The 17963-nt window shown below is 39.3% G+C and overlaps 1 protein-coding gene across 3 annotated transcripts in view; it reads right to left on the reverse strand.

The window, feature by feature from the left end:
* Positions 1–4777: 4777 nt before the first annotated feature.
* EPDR1 (ependymin related 1) overlaps positions 4778–17963 on the reverse strand; it is a 31607-nt gene continuing 18421 nt past the window's right edge. For all 3 annotated transcript variants that reach the window (XM_051768608.1, XM_051768609.1, XM_051768607.1), the window contains 2 exons: positions 9742–9950; positions 4778–6928 (listed from right to left, as the gene is read on the reverse strand). In XM_051768608.1, the coding sequence (XP_051624568.1) occupies positions 6738–6928; positions 9742–9950 (400 nt within the window). In that variant the 3' untranslated portion in view covers positions 4778–6737. The remainder of the gene's footprint in view (positions 6929–9741; positions 9951–17963) is intronic.

Below are 17963 nucleotides of genomic sequence, written 5' to 3' on the forward strand. Positions count from 1 at the left end.
CAGGAAAAAATGTCTTCAATTTGGGTAAGATTTGTCCCGTGGTAAGGAATACTACCTGTTGCTCATAGCCTGCTCTGTGTTCAAGTAACCACTTTTGACTACAAAAAAGAAAGATCCTGTGCTGGCATAAAACATCATTTTTCTTCGGAAATCTGCAGAGTACTGAGCCTATACACTAGTAAAGAAACACCATGCCTTTGACAGGACAGAGGTTGCAGGAAGAGGCAATATCTTTCATTAGCTCAATTGGTATGGTTGGAAAAGTAGCCAGCTTTAGGCAAGAACTCCCATTGAAGTCTTCAACAGAAGCATCTTCTTTCAAAGCTGAATACCAATCAATGTAATTATTCAGTTCAGTCCTTCTGAAAGGCTGCATTATTTATTACTTTAAAGTAGAAGTTCAAAGGCTGAAAAACTTTATATTAAAGCTACAGATTGCTTTATAGATACAGATTTTGCTTCACTACAAATCTTTGGAACTTTCTACATACCGATTCTTAAGATTTGTAGCATATAGATTTTTAATATAGCCATATAGTTTCTAACATTTTAAAATAGCAGTTAACAATTACTAAACCCCCTTTCCTCATACTTTGTGTCAAATTCTTGAAATTCTTCAAATTTCGTTTAATGTCATTTTCAAGGAAAAAGGTTTTAATGAGTACATCTTGTCTGAGACATATACCTAGAAGGTCAAAATAAGACATCATTGTAGTCAAAGCAATCTAGAAGGCCTGGAAACCTTGGAGAAGCTCCAAAGAAGGCATGTGATGCTGAAGATGATAATGGTGAAGGAAGGGGTCTTGAGACCTCCGACTCAATTCCAGGGAGGCGTGCCAAGGGGCAGACCTGAGGGGTTCTGGGGCAAGACAATTCTTGGGTTGGATGTATCCATTAGATATGATAATCAATTAGTGTTATAAAATTGTAGGAGCCCTATGCTGTGTGGTGCACTTACCTATTTAGTATGCCTAAAGCACTTTAATTAAAGACCTGCTCTTTATTTTATCTATATTAATATTGCCTAGAAAGTTCTTTTCTTTCATTTTAGGCATCAGTACTGTTTCTTTAATCCAAAAGATTTTCTGAAAATAACAAAGTTTTACAGAATGTCTGTATAAGAATGCTGGGTGAAAACATCTGTTTTGCCACCCTTCTATAAAGCAACTGCTTGAGAATGAGCTATGGTCATGCATACAGGATTTATTACAGGATTTTACTTTAATAAAGTAACAGCAGTGTGGGCTGCCCAGCATATCTCCCCATTTCCTTTGGAGAGGTGTGGTGTATTTCTTGGGTGATGATGATGAAGTGTCTACAGCCTCTCCAGAGCCCAGAGTTTTAACACTGTCATCATATTTGGTAGTCACTTGGGCCACCAGTAAGAGTATCTGTGTTGTCACTCATCATTACTCTCAGCATTTCCACCTCCTGTGCTCTTACCAGTGCAAGCTTCTATGAGCATCAATAATGTCCTTCATTATACAAGTCACCGAGATATTGTAAAAATAAGCAAGGGCTGCTACCTGGTGCCAGTAGGGTGGTAAAAAAACCCCGAAGTTCAGCATCCACATGATAAATTGCTCCCCCTTCCCCTAAAATTAACAGAGGTAGCTTTCATATAAAGAAGAAAGGAAACAGCTGAAAAAACCACATAAAAAATTAATTTCAAAATAGCACAGCAGCGGGGAGATAGGAAGAGCTTTTCCTACCTCTTTGAAAGCCCTACAGTGAGGTCCCTGACAGACCCTTGCTTGAACTGGGAAGTGGGGAATGAAGACAGGACAGTGGGGACAGGCTAAAGAGCATTGTCTGACCATCGGGGGGGCTGTCACAGACTGATGGACTGGGACAGGTGACATGAGCACAAACCCCTGCCAGCCAGGCTGGGATGGCAGTGGCAGGGGTGATGGGAGCAAGCATGTGTTCTCCACCAAAACCAAAACTAAGGTGGTGGCCTGGCCTGAAGGATAATTTTAGTGCAGAGGGTGAAACCCTACCCTCTCCTTCAGCGTGACACGGGCTGTGGTGTAGAGCTGGCAACTCAGCTGCTGCTGTTTTAGGAACGTCAAAGCTGTTTATCAGTGCTGGCCAAGCGTGGGAAAAACCTTAGCGGGGAGCGGGGTGAGCTCAGCAAGCTTTCCTTTCATTTCTTCTCCTTTCCTTTTGCTCACGAGCCCCTTTGCCTGGCGTCAACAAAGCCCGAGCTGAGCCCAGTAAATGGTGACGGGCAGGTGCTGAGTGCATGAGCAACACCCCCACGCATGGAGTGAGCACACAGGGGTGCAAAGAGCAACCCCAGACGTGTAACACTCAGATGTAATTTTATTACACATTGGTAAGGCAAAGGGTGGGAACCCTCCATGACATCTGTGCTACTGCACCAATGCCTCCAGGCCTCTGTGGGCTCCACTGGCTGAGGCAGTGATGTTGGCCCAGAGCTAACACAGTCAGGAAGGAAGAGCAGGTGGAAAGCAGAATTACTGTTCCCACTTTGCAGAGCAGGAAAGAAAGAAGTCTGAAGCAGGTTCCTGTGGACAGTGGTGAGAAGAGTAATTTTTCAGTGTTCAGAAGCAGCAGGCAGCATCCTTTTAAAGGCACGTATACTCCTGTAGGTAAACAGGCCTGTAGGTAAACAGGCAGGTCATCAGTCACACACTCATGCCTGCAAAATGTGCACTGCTGAGCTATTTGTCTTTGTTTCAAACAAAATATCATACTGTAACTATGTGCATCATTTAATTCAGTATGCAGTTTCAGGCTGTTTGCTGAAACAGCCATATCAAAGCACATGGATCTTTACCCTGGAGAGTGTTAAACCAGTAAGCTCTCAAATTAGTGTTTGGAAATTTACTCTAACATCGTCTTAGCAGCATCTCATCATTCTTATCCCACATTTCTGACAGTTTTCTGGGATTGCCAGTTGTATCATAAGCTTTTCTTCCTCTCCCCTTACCAAACAGTAAACGCTCAGAAGTGTTTAAAAAGCCTTCCAAGCTTGCTTCATTTGTTCGTACGCCTGAGTGCAGATGTGGAGATTGAATCTGTATGTGTCTGAGTCCATGCTGGACATTCAGCCTCCTGGAAAGGTAGCTGATGGAGACCTCTGGATCTTTACAATCAGGGACCTCTGTCTATTTGTGTGGGTGCTCTTTTGAAATCTTTACTCCTCATGGCTAGGGAGAAAGCAACTAGCTGATGATCTCCTGATGTGCCTTTCTGTCATGTGGGAATGTCCTGCAGTTTGCCTCTAGCACCAGTTTGTGGCCAAGGATACAGGAAATACAGGATGTGATGCAACAGCCTTGTGGAAACTTCTCATCAATTGGTATTTTGGGACACCAGAAATTGCACCTGAGCCAACGCTGGTCTTTCTGTTGGACACCTACACGTAGTTCAGCATATCTTACTCACATTTGGTTATGGATGGCACTGCTCTTGAACTTGACATGGGACAGCTGGCAAAATTAAAGAGATCAAGTCCAGCTCAGATCCATCAGGTATTTAGGTGCTGAACTCCTGCTGAAAAACATGCAAGTGAGGGTGGTAAACACTGTTTTGGAAGTGGATTTCACTGACATTAGGAAGTAAGGGGTGGTGGGAAAAGACATGCAAGATTACAAGGAGTCAGTGTGAACACTAGAATGAAATGAACTTCGAGGTGAGAAACAGACTAATTGTGTTAGTGTCCCAAAATGAGAATACTGTATTGTTCAGAGATTTCTTGACTAAAACTTAATTTGACTATGGATTATCTTGTTTCTTCCTACATTCATCATAAAAGTTGGCATGCCCTGGTAAATGGCAGCACTTCCATGGTGTGCAGCATGGCTTCAAGCAGCAAAATATGTCCCTAATACTTGAGTTTAAGCAAACTGTTAAAATAGGAACGGAACCAAATGCCCAGATCTCCTCCCCAAACTCAAACTAAACCCTTCTTTGAGGTTCAGGAATGTTTGGTTAACTCTAAATAAAACAATGCTGTGTTTCTACACATCCTGCTTTCAGCAAAGCCTCCAAGCAGAAACATAAAAATATGGCAGACAGATCTCTGTTTGCACTATTTCTGGCCCAGTTGAAACCAGGAAACACTGGAAATCTCACAAAATCAGCTTTGTCTCAGAGGCTATCCAGCTCCCAGTTTCTGTCACTGTTATCCCGCAGAATACAATCTAACTCATGTACATACCAATTTATTATTAATTTTCCACCAAATAACTATGATAAACAAATTTCCCAGACTATCAGACATATGAAACTCAATTTTTACTCAATTATGGCAGCATACTATACAGCTACCTTAAATTCCTTTTATCCTCATTCCTATTGAGTCATTGGCATAGTCGCATAAAGACAAAATGTCTCTTGTGGTATATGACAACAAACCAAAGCAAATCATAACAAAGATAACAAACCAGGCATAAGCATGTTGTCCTTCATATTCAGTCCGTGGCTAATTTAAAATATGGAATCCTAAATTTTGTTGTTTGATATCTCTTTGACAACTCTCTTTATTGAATGCGTAGAGCATAAACATGAAGACAACAGCATTGGTTTAAAGGTACATATTTAGGCATATAAAATTGCCCTGTATGTCACAGCAAAATTTTTAAAGCACTTTCGAGTACCAGAATTTTGCAAATTTATATTTAAAGGAGCATTTAATGTTATTGCTAGAAATTACATCACTGTCAGCAAAACATAATACAAACACTCGGATTACCCAGCTATCTGCTCAAGTGCAACAAAGCCATCCAAAAGGATACAGTACCACAACTTCATGTTTGCTAGCTGGATTTATTATATTTTCCAGATTCTAACAAGACACATATTAAGAAATGCATGTTAATCATTGTCCTAATGAGAACAATATGCAGTTAGCGTTTAGGTTGACACAAAAAATACAGAAGGTGAGTACAGAATAAATGCACTCTAAATTCAAGGAAATCCAATCCTTCTTTCCACAAGCGTGTTTCAGTGAACTGGCCCTGCACAAGAGAAATTTTTTAATGAACTAGCTAAATTTCAACCGATATGTATATGTGCTTTCATTAGGCACAGGGCAAAGTAAAATGCCATTCTGACCACAACTCTGAAAGTAAAATAACCACTGTCCCACTTGCTTACGCACAAAAAGCTATGACCATATGAAGCACCAAAAGCCAGCCCAGCATCTCTCTTTCAGAGATATTGAACTTCCCAGTGTTGCACTGTCTACATCCAGAGAACTTCTGGAGCAAACAAAGACCCAAAATGTATAAGAGGACAACAATCTGTCTTTAAACTTATTTGCAAATAATAAATAAAATGCATGCCTTACAGAATAAACCAATTAATTTCATTTGGTAAAAGTGCAAAACCCATCACTGTTCCACACTTCTGGGAGCCTGAAGGGGCATGAAGGTTTGGTTTGAATTTTCTAATGCAAAATATGTGTGCCTCCTGTACTTTTTTGGTTAGTTGCGCTTAATGAAACTTTCACTCTTTCCACCAGAAAAGGATGTGGAGATAATAAGATTTTAGATGCTGATGAAACAGCAAACAAAGCGGGCATCAATGCAGTGGATGCAAAAGAAAGCAAGATTGTCATTCCATTTAGATTGCAGCGCCTTGCTGCCTCACTGCACAGAGGTCATCTAAAACCTTTCCCTCCCATTCCTCTCTCCCACCTCCCTATGCAGGTCACACACCTCTGTCTTTCACTCCATTTGGACCACCAGGCACTGTGTGAAATATGATTTTGCCTTTACTAACTATGCACTAAGAACGGCCTTTTTTCACATCTACCTGGAATTATAAAGGTGTTTCTACATTCTGAAGAAAGACTTTTGAAAACAGCTACTAAATATTAAAGTCGTTTAGAGTACAATACCTTTTAATCTCTTTGCATATGTTAAAGCTAGTATTGCCTTGAAAAGTGAGTGCTGAAGCAAAATATGACTGAAAAATATCTCATCGCATCCTACTGGAACCCTTCCCCAAAAATGTAGTAAATGAATGAAAACTTTGGCTTACTGGTTTTGGAGGCGTACCCCTCCCTCCTTCGCTTTCTTTCACACCATTGTCCCAAGAAACAGAAAAGTATTTTTTGCATGTCAGCTAGAATTACATGAATAAAGCTACTCCAGTTTCTTTTTAGAAAGAACAAAAATAAGCTTGAAAATTAGACTACCAGATTCCTGAAGAGTAGAAAGAAAAAAAACAAACCAACCAAACAGAACACAAAGCATACTAAAACCAAAAGAATAAATTTCCACAATTTTGGTGTATATTGTTTAAAACAGTATTTTTCACTTAGGGATGAGGTTTAAGTCAGCTCATGTTTCCCCTCAAGTCCCCAGAAGTGACAATAAGATCCAACTTTTCCTTCTGGACATTATCTGTATTGCAGTCTGCTTACGCTTTGTTCTCTAGAAAAAATAAATAACGAAACCTTTGCAAAAGGAAAATCAACTACAGCTTAAATAAATAGTACCTAGAAATATTATCTTAGTGGTAGCCATATAATACTGCAAGTGCATCACTGAACAGATTAATGTGATTGAAAGAGATTTTTTGAGTTATATATTTCACTTAGTTGTGTGTTTATGTTCTCTTTCAAGTGAAAACTTACAAAATCCCAAAAGAACAACAATTAGCTTGAACAATCAGGTTAGACGTTGGCAGCTGACTATTAGCTAATAGTCAGCTATTAGCTCAGCTAATATGTGTTTGCCCAGGTCAGCCAGTGTCCATAATCAGCATTCATCTTTCATCCTTGTCAGCTGGGCTGTCTGGCAAGTGCTCGGTGGGGTAAACACCGAGGGGTCAGCAATGCCGGGATGTATATCAAAGAAGCGAGTGGAGGATGTCACCTTGTATTTCTTCGTGTAGGTTTCCTGTACTGGGTAACAGTCTTTGACAGTGTAAACGCCGACCCATGATTCCACTGCAATAAAACAGAAATGAGACTGCTTTAGGTGACGGGAATGAGCTCATGTGTCATGATGATGTCAATCAAAAAAAAAGGCCACTCCTGAAGCCAGGCCTATAGGCTGGAACTGCCCATAGTTCCACCCCTATGCATGGCAACACCATGCACCAAAGGCTACAAAACTGGTGTAATATGGACACCGCAATGATCTCAAACCTGAACATGTTGGTGCCAAGCACATTTCAAATCATGAAAACATCATGGCATCAGTATGTCACCTTTCAAGTATACCTCTACTGAAGGACTCTTTTGTTTAGTTCCAAATTTAGTTATGTTCTGTGCAAGTCTGATTTCCCACACTTCTCATGCCCCTTTCATGTCAGTAGTTACTTGCTTCACTAGTGAAGCAACGAAATGCTTTCTTTATCAGGGAAGCAAATTTTAGCACCATCAGGTTGGGTAGCACTGCAACCTTTCACCTTATACTCTGCTTCTGACAAGCTGAAAAGTGTGATTACTGAAAACCCATGGTCTATTTCACAGTGGCTTTCAACACAGCCATTGACACTCCAAAACACTTAGTTCCCTCAACTGTGTAGGACATTTGATTCCTTCCCATGCTCAGGAAGTTCTGCACTCACCTACCTAAGGAAGCATTTGTCCTCTGCCGTGCTGGGGACTTCTCTGCACCAGAACTGACAGCCTGCTTCTACAATTGCTGGTCCCCTATAATCTCAAATTGATGATACTCAGCACAATTTTAATCTGAATAAATTAGACTTTGTTTCATTTTTTTCATCTGTCTCAAGCATAGAGGGTTTGTCTCATTAGAAGAGGAACATTTCCAAATACAACTCCAGTGCCTCAATCTCTTCTTTTAACTCACTCCTGCGGTTTAACATTGTCTATTGAGATTGTCATTATTGTGTTATTTTTTTTTAAATTCCTTCTCTTTTCAAACACTCTATGGTGCAATAGTTATTTCAATACTACACTCAATGCTGATCTCCTCCAGGTGTGTGATGTAGCAAGTCTGTCCCTTTTTTGACTTCAGTTGAATTTCATGAAGTGTTAATCTCAGAGGTGTTCCCTTGTTATCTTTCCCCCTTGTTCTCTGCCATCACCTCTACTTTCACCACTACGTTATTTTGGTAGTGGAAGCAATATTGTTGAGGTGGCTTCCTTCAAGTACCCTTCACTTTTATATCTCTTTTATTAACCCCACCCACATTATCTGTGATCACTCTTCAGCCCTTCCATCATACTTCACTTCATCTTGTTGTTTTATGCATTTCAGATCCCTTATTAGAAACTGATGATGTTAAAATTACCTACTATGATCATAAATCAGCTCCTCTGAGGGATGCGTGGAACAAATTTTTCTAGTCCCAAGGAAGCTTATTTTCTCTCACTCAGCAGCAATGACACACTTATTTTCTGTCCTTCCAGTATTGTGTCATATGCTGTACCACAATCACATTACTAGAAATAGAAAAGCTGGGACATGAAACACACATAGAGTATCTAAAGAAAGGGTGGCAAGCTGAGCAAAATTTGAACATACCTCTCTGGAGCATGTTAATATACCAAAAAACTTCCTGACCTCAATGAATCTGGTTTTGAGTATACAAAAATGGATTAATCTTTTATTCAACAAGTCTTCTATCAAAATTTTGAATAAAAAAATCACGGTAAAATATGATGCTACCAAGGCAGCCTATATCTCCCCTGAAACCTTTATAATTTAAACAGAAATATAAAATCCAAGCCAATATTAGCTAAAAGGTGGATAGACAACTTCAAGACATTATTTTGATGAATTATCATACAGAAAAGCACTGGAGATACAAAATAATATAGGATAAAAAAAATCACACCTAATTACTGAATGTATCCGCATACTAAGTTCCATAAAAGTTCCAAAAATACCAGATCTGAAAAATAAAAACTCTTGGAGTAAGTGATAATTCGCCTCTTGTGGAATACCAGAGAATATGTCGACTGAGTTACAGAGGTCTAACAATCTTATCCTTCATTCTCTACTTCATTTTTTCTACTTTTATTCAAGAAAGAAATATTTTCCTCTGGCTAAATGCTCAGCTTCATAACTAGCCTATATATTAGACATCTATAACCATAAGTATTGCATTAGTTGAATAGCGGAATATATTTTTCATGGGGGTTTTAAAATTATTTTTATAGTTGTCTGGGTCATCAATAAACCATAGATGAATTGAAACCAATGTGCTAACAAATTGCTATGGGTTCAAAACCTAACATACCATACCCTGGAAAATTCAGCTTATTTTCTTTTATGATGTAGGTGTTCAGCTGCCAAGTGCAGAACTAAGCCTTGAGAGCAGATATTTCTTACTAGTATAGTGGAAAAGAAAATTTGGGCACCTGTTAAGGATGTCAATGGTAGCAGAACCACGTGACTGACACCTACTTTGTTTCTATTATGCAGACTCTAGTTTGAGTGTGTGTGTCCCTAATTATAGCACCAATTCTTCTCTAGGTAAATTTTGGATACAGACTGCCAGATTCAGACACAAAATGGTGCTGTTCCATGCCAAAATCTGTATGATATGAACTACAGTACAATCAAGTCCCTTGGACATAATTAATCCTGCTGAGATATGGAATATTTTCTTACATAAAATTCATTGTTAATAAAATTACATGCTGTGCACAGGGCATTTTTATTATTTCTTCCAGAAAACTTTATAGAAATATGGAAAGCTGAGGTGAAACAGGAATAATTTTATTTTTCTCTGGGCAGCAGTGATATTGATTATTATTAAGATAAAACAAAAGCATGCACATACATTTCCTGGCTGGTTTTCTGTCAGACCATTCCTGTACCATAACTTCATCTCCAGGTCCCCCAATGTAGTACTGATCTTCATAAGTTGAATTGGTAGGAATATCATATGGATCCCATGGCTCTGTCAGAGCAATCTTTGAGCAAAGCTTTGTAACTTGTTCAATCTGAAACATCACTCCATCTTTGTAGAGCAGTATATACTCAAAGAATCTGAAACATTAAGAAAAATCAGTTAATATACATAGCCTTTTTCTATACTAAGCAGGAGCTTTGCTGATATGTAAGCTTGCCTTTGACTTCCTAGTATAAGAACATTTTCACTTGCATTAAACTTTGCCAAACCTGGAGAAATGCTAACCAGTTGGGCTAAAATTTCCCATGCTGAAAGTTTGTCTCAGCTGACTCTTTCCAAAATAAATAAGTCAGGCTGAACTGGTTCAGCCATTTCTGAGAACAACAGAACAACTTTTCTGAGAACAACTGAGAGAAAAAACATGTTATTATTCCTAGGTTTTGTTTTGTTTTTTAATAACTGCTTCATTAAAAAGCTCTAGTGCCTCCATGTTTCGGAGAAAGGACTTAAAATTTTGGCAGGGGAAAGGTTTTTATTAAAAGTTGCCCAGATTTGGCTAAGTTAGAAGCCGTTGAAAAAATCTGCTTGCATAGGCTGGATAGATTCACTTCTCCATGAATGTGATAGAGCCTTTTTCTGTGCTGGTTAGATGTGGTATCTGCCATCCTCACAGATGCTCCTCCATGGCAACCAATGTAGCTTAAGTGGAACATGCCAGTAAAGGGGGAAGTACATGCTCCCAAGGGCAGAACTGAAAAGCTCTCCCTCCTAATGGCACAGTTTCTCTCTGGAAGCCACCAGACTCAAGAATCAGTGAAAGGAGAAAGTAGAGGAACAAAAAAGTAAGGTGGAGATAAGGAGAAGTGTGGAGCTCAGTGAGCTTGAGAGGCCAGAAGGTGAGGTCAACAAAATGGATAGCTAATAAGGACTTTAAAACAATGTTCTATCAAGTCTGAAGGGACCAGGCCATGCTCTGAGATGATAAGCGTTTTCATGGACACTTTCGTCTAGTTACTATTTATAATAGTCCAGTCTACCATGAACATTGTGGCTTTGTGTCCATATCTTTGAAAAAGATGTAGTATGATCCTTACCTTCCAAATAGGGACAGAAACAGAGAGAAAAAGAAATCAAAATTATCGGAAGTATCAGCTGATTTTGAATACTCAGCTAGAAACACTGGAAGCCTAACTTCTCCAGAGTACTTTGCATTACCAATCAGAAGTTGTTTGAAGCACATCTCAAAGCATCCTCATGCATGTTCTGCACCTTTTGCAAAGGACTGATGGATGTCACTTTCCAAACCCTCCAAAAATGTGCACTCATTATTAGAGGCTTTCTGTGAATATTTCATCTCAAGTATTTGGCTACAACCTACTGTTATGCAGTGACTCTAGAAAAAAGGAAGGGAGTAGCTTCATCTTGCCCTCTGTAATACTCTCTATCTGTAATTCCTTGCTTCGGTCATAATGCTACCTCCATTTCCTACAAAATGGCTTGAATGTCTTTTGACACAGGCATCTTCTCCATCCCGAACCTGATGCTAGCCCCTAACACTATTCATCCTGTGCCGTCAGCAGGATGGGAAGCTGGTAGAGAACATTGCATAATCCGTGTAATTGAAGAGATGATACACAAAACCAAGATGGGACCCTACTCTGTGCTATTTCTCAACTCCTGCATGTTTCTCTTTGTAGTCCTCGCATTCTTTTGGGGAGGCTGCAAAGTTTACATAACATAGGGATGAAAACAAAACAATTAACGGTTTTAATTTTTGTACTACACCATTGCATCAGACAGGAAACACTTCGCCCACCACTGACACGGTGGCATTTAAAGGTTGCAGTATGAGAAGGGTCTAAGCATGGTTAAAAGCATCTAAGCAACATTCCCATAATTTCTTGACAAGATCATGTATCCAGCATGTGTCGAAACATAGGCAGGCTAAATGGCATTAGCCAAACTGAACAGTGATGAAGAATAAAAGGGGACAAGGAAGCTGACATGAGGTAAACTGAGGCCCATCTCTTACAAATGACCTTGCACAACATGTGACGTAGCTCATCCCACTTTCTGAGGGAGTCAGTCACTGGGAACTTCCCCCAAATTAACAAGACTCACACAAAGAGGCTGACAAACTGCAAGACTATATATTAGCTTCTTCACGGTAAATTGTTCTCCTGCCCATATCTTAAAATATTCCTACTTCTGTCATGAGTTGTGCCAACCTAAACTCACCTCCCATGTTCTTAGTCAAAGACAAGCTTTCCACAGTCATGATACACTGCTGAAAAATTCAGTATATTTATAAACCATTTACACAGAAATCTAAACCTGTGACCACATAGGGACATATGTAACTTTTATATCACATTTAGTCCAGAGAACATATTCACAAGAACAATAAAAAACAATTAAAAAAAATAATCTGGTTTTCAACCAGACTCTAATGACTCAACTACTCTACAGCTGACTGCACAGTAGCTCCTGTAAAAGCGGGATGGGAAATGCCTTACAGAGGAATCTATCAACATGTTTGAGGTATCTGAGTGATAATACAGTCATTCTGTGAATGAACAAAAGATCCAATGTATTAGAAAAGCATTGCAAACTACTGGGAATAAAAATTAAGCTATTATATTTCTTCTGACATCCTTACTTAACGCTTAATTCACACAGAAATTTTACTCTCATTTTTAACAATATTTTTTTTATGTTTTCTTTTTCCTTATGCTTTCCCTTAGAAATTATTTCATGGAATAAATATCTTCTGTCCTAAATTTTGTAACCTGTGAATTGATATCATTGCATGAGGGACATGTGCCACCTTTACTCAAGTGAAACAGTAGTTCAAACTTTGATCTGACAAAGTCATGTATTTAACTTCCAGCACAGGAATAGCCACTGTAACTTTGACAGATGGCCTGAATACTTGCAGAAGGAGGGCCGCAACCCAAAAAGACCTACTTTCTTGACTTTGCCATCTTCCATGAAGACAGCAAAATGGGCATTATGGAACAACAAAGTAAAGAAGGAGAAAAATCCAAACAAACCAAACTCATCTCCAAGCATGTCTCTAGCACGTATTCCGCAGAGTAAGAGGCTTCACCACCTACATTTTTGGTTCTGGGAGGGCTAGACCAAACACATAGGTAACAGACACCAGTCATGCACTTTGATATGTTGCTGGGATGAACTCAGCCTCTACGTGGCAGGCACAAGATGAGAACTGCAGAGAGTGTGGCTCTGCTCACTGTGCACGGCAGCCCTGGGTAAGCAGGGGCAAGATTTACACTGTCCTTGTTCAACCCAGATGTACCTCACATCCAAGTTTTACAGATAACTGCTCTATGTTCTGGAAATAGCAAGCACAGAAACCTAAGATTGCACAGGATCTGAGTTTAACAACATTCTGTGGTTGCTTTATAAAGAGAAGTATTAACCAGCCAAAATGAACAACAAATTGTGCATGAGTATAAAAATTATAATTTTAAAGCAAAATACTTTAAAATAATAATTTTTTAAAATTTTTTTAAAAATTTTTTTTAACAGCCAAGTCCTAAGTATACTGCCTCTATTTGTTTTAGGTGCCTGAGATTTCACTGGTTCTTTGAGGGAAACACAAAGTCCTCAAAATAGGTCTTGGTAAAGAAACAGGAGAGGAAGTTATTTTTAATTAGTTTGGGGTTTTTTTTCAGAAAAAAGTAACATATTTGCAGCCTGTGCCCACCTCTAACACTATTTTAAAAATAATTTTATTATTTTAATTGTAACTTCAAGAAAGCCCCAACCTGAAACCAGGTACCTCAACTACGCACCTTGAACAGATTTGAAGAATTTAACTTGGACAAAAAAACCTATTTGCCTGACTGAGATTATTTCCCTTCCTTTCCTATCCTATTACACCCTGCCCTGTTCTATGCCCTTGTACACTATGCTTTGAATAGTCTCATGATCTGTAATACTCCCTTTGTCCGTGCCTGAAAATGGATAAATTCCATCATTTAAAGACATACACACATTTTTGCTCCTATGCTTTAAAGAATTTCTTAACACTGGACCACATCCTGCACAAATAATTCCATCGACTCTGCTGGAAGTAATCATGTCACACAAGTGGGATATATGCTGCATTCAGTATTTTCTTCTCCTGAGCTAAGGAAGTATTTTTCTGAATAAGAGACCAACTGTGTTCAATGCAATGCCAGAGTACCATTCCCACGAAAGCAAGAGGTGAAGCACTTGTGTTGAGGGAATACTGCAAGGAGCGGGTGTGCATTCAAACACTGTCTTACCTCTGAAATGCCTCATGAAATTTGGGGAGATAGTTACAGGTGCCTCTCAGGAGACAGCCCAGATAACACAGAGACACTGACAGAGGCCTGAACCAATAAACTTACCTATTGACTTGTCTTCCAAGTGGGTTACTGTTCTGCATGTTATTAATGCAACCCAAAACAATGAATTATTTTTCAAAATTTGTCAGAAAAAAGTCATTAGTCTCAAGATCATGCTACCAGTTTCTTTTCAGGTGTTCAGTCTGCAATGAGCCCTTTGTCCTCTGCTGGGTCTTTCCCAGTCCTGAAGCATAGTAGCCTGCCCATCACCTAACACATCTATGTGTCTCCTAGAGTTTTCTTCTGCACTTCCAAAGGTTTCCTCATGAGCATCAAACCTAGAAGAAAGGAGCCATTTGCTGTCCAATTGCCATTGTAGTGACTCAGAGGAGCAGAGGTTGTGACAGTGGCATGGCAAAACCCATGTGATATTCTGAAGAACATCAGACAAGGTCACCTTCCAGAGAGAAACAAAATAATGGTCTGAGACTGAGATTAGGTCAAAGAAATTTCCTTGTGTGCTAAATCTGGCTCTGCATCATTTTGCTCTGTGGCTTTGGACAAGCAACTTACAGTACAGGAGCCTTAAAATCCTGTTCTTGTTGGTTTTTTTTTGATTGTTGTAGTACTGGAGAGACAAATCATCAATCACAAACCAGTTGGGCAAGGCATTGTATTAACAAAGAACAAAACCACAAATCCTGTTCCAAAAAACAAAGGAACAACTGCTTTTGAAAAACAGACTTTCCTGTCCTGCAAAGACGTATGGGGTTTCATGTATCTATGGCTTTAACCTGTCAATTCAATTTTCCCAGCTGCAGCTATTGTAACCTTAAAACTCTCACTCATGATAGCCAGGAGTTATATTACCTAGTACTATAAAGCAACTGAAAAATGGAAGCAAAATTTTATGTATTATTTGTATCTGAGATACTGTACTACTCAGCAGGAAACTGTATTTGCTATTTAGGATCTCAAGATGAGGTCACTGCAATTATTTCCAAGCTAACTTTTCTTTCTCTTTTGAGATTAACTGAAAGCTTGAAGCATCTTCCTGCCTTTGTGGTACTATTTAATTCTCTGCTGGTTCTGTCTGTAAAAAGGCATTTTTAAATTATTTGAAAGAAGCTAGAAATATATTTAAGTAGAAGAAATTTCACTAAAATATTCCAAACAAATTCTCTGTTCTGTTGTGCATAGACAGATACATCCAGATATGTAATTCTTGTCTTATCTTGTATCCTCTTGATAGAATACTCCACAAAAATATCACCATTTTTTACATGTTTCTTACTGAAGATGTACTGGGAGAATGAGAACCTTTACTAGGAGTGTGACTTTATAACCTCATCTTCTCAGGTCTTTAGATTAAGAATATTTCAAGGGAGCAAAGCTGCCAAGCAGACATGCAGACAGTTGATAAACACTCATCAGGTCAAGAACATTCATCTGCTCTGGCAAGCTCATTTCAAAATGGAGAAGCATTCGTTTTTCAGTATATTTCTGGGAACTCCTTTCCTCTTTCCCATGAAGCTTTCGGTAATTTCAGACTTGTGTTTTTCTTCTGGTGTATCAGACCTCAACAACAACAGTAATTTACCATATTTGATCTCACATGTTTGGCAGTGGTGCAGGAGTATGGTATATTGTACAAACACAGTACTGTGCAAATACATGTGACAGTAAATGTAATCTGATATTGTGTAAAAGCAATATTTTTTAGTCTGACTTAAATCACTCATGGACTGTAAAGGCTTTTTTTTGTTTTTGTCTTTTTTTTTTAATTTTAAAGGCAATCAAGCCCACTGTATCAGGTATCTAATTAGCAAGGTATATGAGGAACTTTGCCAGCACTACCAGTTTCTGAAGCAGAGAGAATTAGGCAATTTAAATCCTGTTAATTATGAAGTTTGTGCAGAAAGAAAATCTTAAATACAGCAATCAAACACTGCAAAGTCAAAGCTACACCAGTTAACAGATTACATGTTTTTGTGACTTTAAGTATGAAACTAAATTTAAAAAATATGTAATTTCTTATTATTATTTTAATTGTTTCCCCATAAATTAGATTAGCTACTTTGGCAAATTCTAAAGGAAATTAAGTTCTTTGGCAAGAATGCTGTTTCCCCCGCTGTCCCTTTTTGGCTATTTCACACTCTTTAATAATCCACCAAGCCACACCCCTGAGAACAATGTATTGTAATTGAAGTTGAAATTCAGAAAAACAATAAAGCATTGTGTTTAAGAGAGTTGTGTTTTGCAAGGGGCTAGAAGATGCACTGTACTTAACAGGAAGCATCTGTGTGTTGCCATAAGTAATAGTATATTCATGAACTGGAGTCCTCAGTAGACACTAACATACTTAAAAAGAAAGGAATGGAAGATATGACCAGCATACCATAATGCTTTCTAATGAATCAATGGAATCACCTCCAAGGGACTGCGGTATATACTAGCAGAACCACATGATATCAAAATATTCTTGAGGTCAGAGATTATTTTCCTGTTCTTGGGTTTGTAAAAAAAGTCTAGTACAGTGACACTTCCATGAGTAAGTTAATAATAATAAAGGTTACTGGAAAAGCAGAGCAGGGCTTAGAGGAGACCAAAAAGAGTGAGGAAGGCCAGGAATCACCTCTCAATACATACTAAAGACCTTAGAAAAGACAGAATAATAAGGAGGGAAATGACATGGAAATGCTCTTTCGAGAGTGCAGTTATTTTAAGGCACTCTGTCAGCTTGTAAAGACATAAGAAATAGGAAACAGAATTTTAACATGTAGAGAGAGCCAGAAAAAACATGGTTACAATGACCGAGAGTATCTCCAAAAAGCAAAAAAACAAACATATCCCAACATAAAAGACATACCTGTGTTCCTGTTTTTAATTTTACCTCTAGAGACCAGCCAGGAGCCTGCAGCTCATGCCACAGCAGCTGGAAAGCCCAGGAGCAATGGTGGCCAAGCCTCCCCACCCCGTATAAATGGAGCCCTTAGGGAGCACTAAAGGACAGGGCAGGTAAACCAGACGTGGGGCAGCAGACCATGTGGAAGGATGTGCAGGAAGGGTCCTGAAGCCAGTCCTGTTTAATATCTTTATCCATGAACTGGACAAGGGGATCAAGTGCACCCTCAGTAAATCTGCAGATGACACTAAGTTGGGCAAGAGTATTGATCTGCTGGAGAGTACAATGGCTCTACAGAGGGATCAACAGACTGAGGCCAATGGTATGAGGTTCAACAAGGGCAAGTGCTGGATCTTGCACTTGGGTCACAATAATTCCATGCAGTGCTACAGGCTTGGGGAAGAGTGGTTGGAAAGCTGCCTAGTGGAAAAGGACCTGAGGTTGCTGGTCAACAGCCAGCTGAACATGAGCCAGCAGTGTGGCCAAGAAGGCCCAGAGCATCCTGACTTGTATGAGAAATAGTGTGGCCAACAGGACTAGTGCAGTGATTGTCCCCCTGTACCCAGCACTGGTGAGACTACACTTTAAACACTGTGTTCAGTTTTGGGCCCCTCAATACAAGAAAGACATTGAGGTGCTGGAACACATCTTGAGAAGGGCAAGAAAGCTGGTGAAAGTTCTGAAGTACAAGTCTGATGAGGAGTGGCTGAGGGAGATGGGGTTGTTTAGCGTGAAGGAGGCTCGGGAGAGACCTTATTGCTCTCTTCAACCTCCTGAAAGGAGGTTGTAGTCAGGTAGATGTCAGTCTCTTCTCCCAGTGAACAAGCGATAAGACAAGACAAAATGGCCTCAAGTTGTGCCAGGGGAGGTTTAGTTGCTTTCCAGTATGCATTCTTGTATCATGAAGA

Source organism: Manacus candei, unplaced genomic scaffold, assembly GCF_025592945.1.
Source record: "Manacus candei isolate 608988 ecotype Guabito, Panama unplaced genomic scaffold, ASM2559294v1 h1tg000095l, whole genome shotgun sequence".
NCBI lineage: Eukaryota > Metazoa > Chordata > Aves > Passeriformes > Pipridae > Manacus > Manacus candei.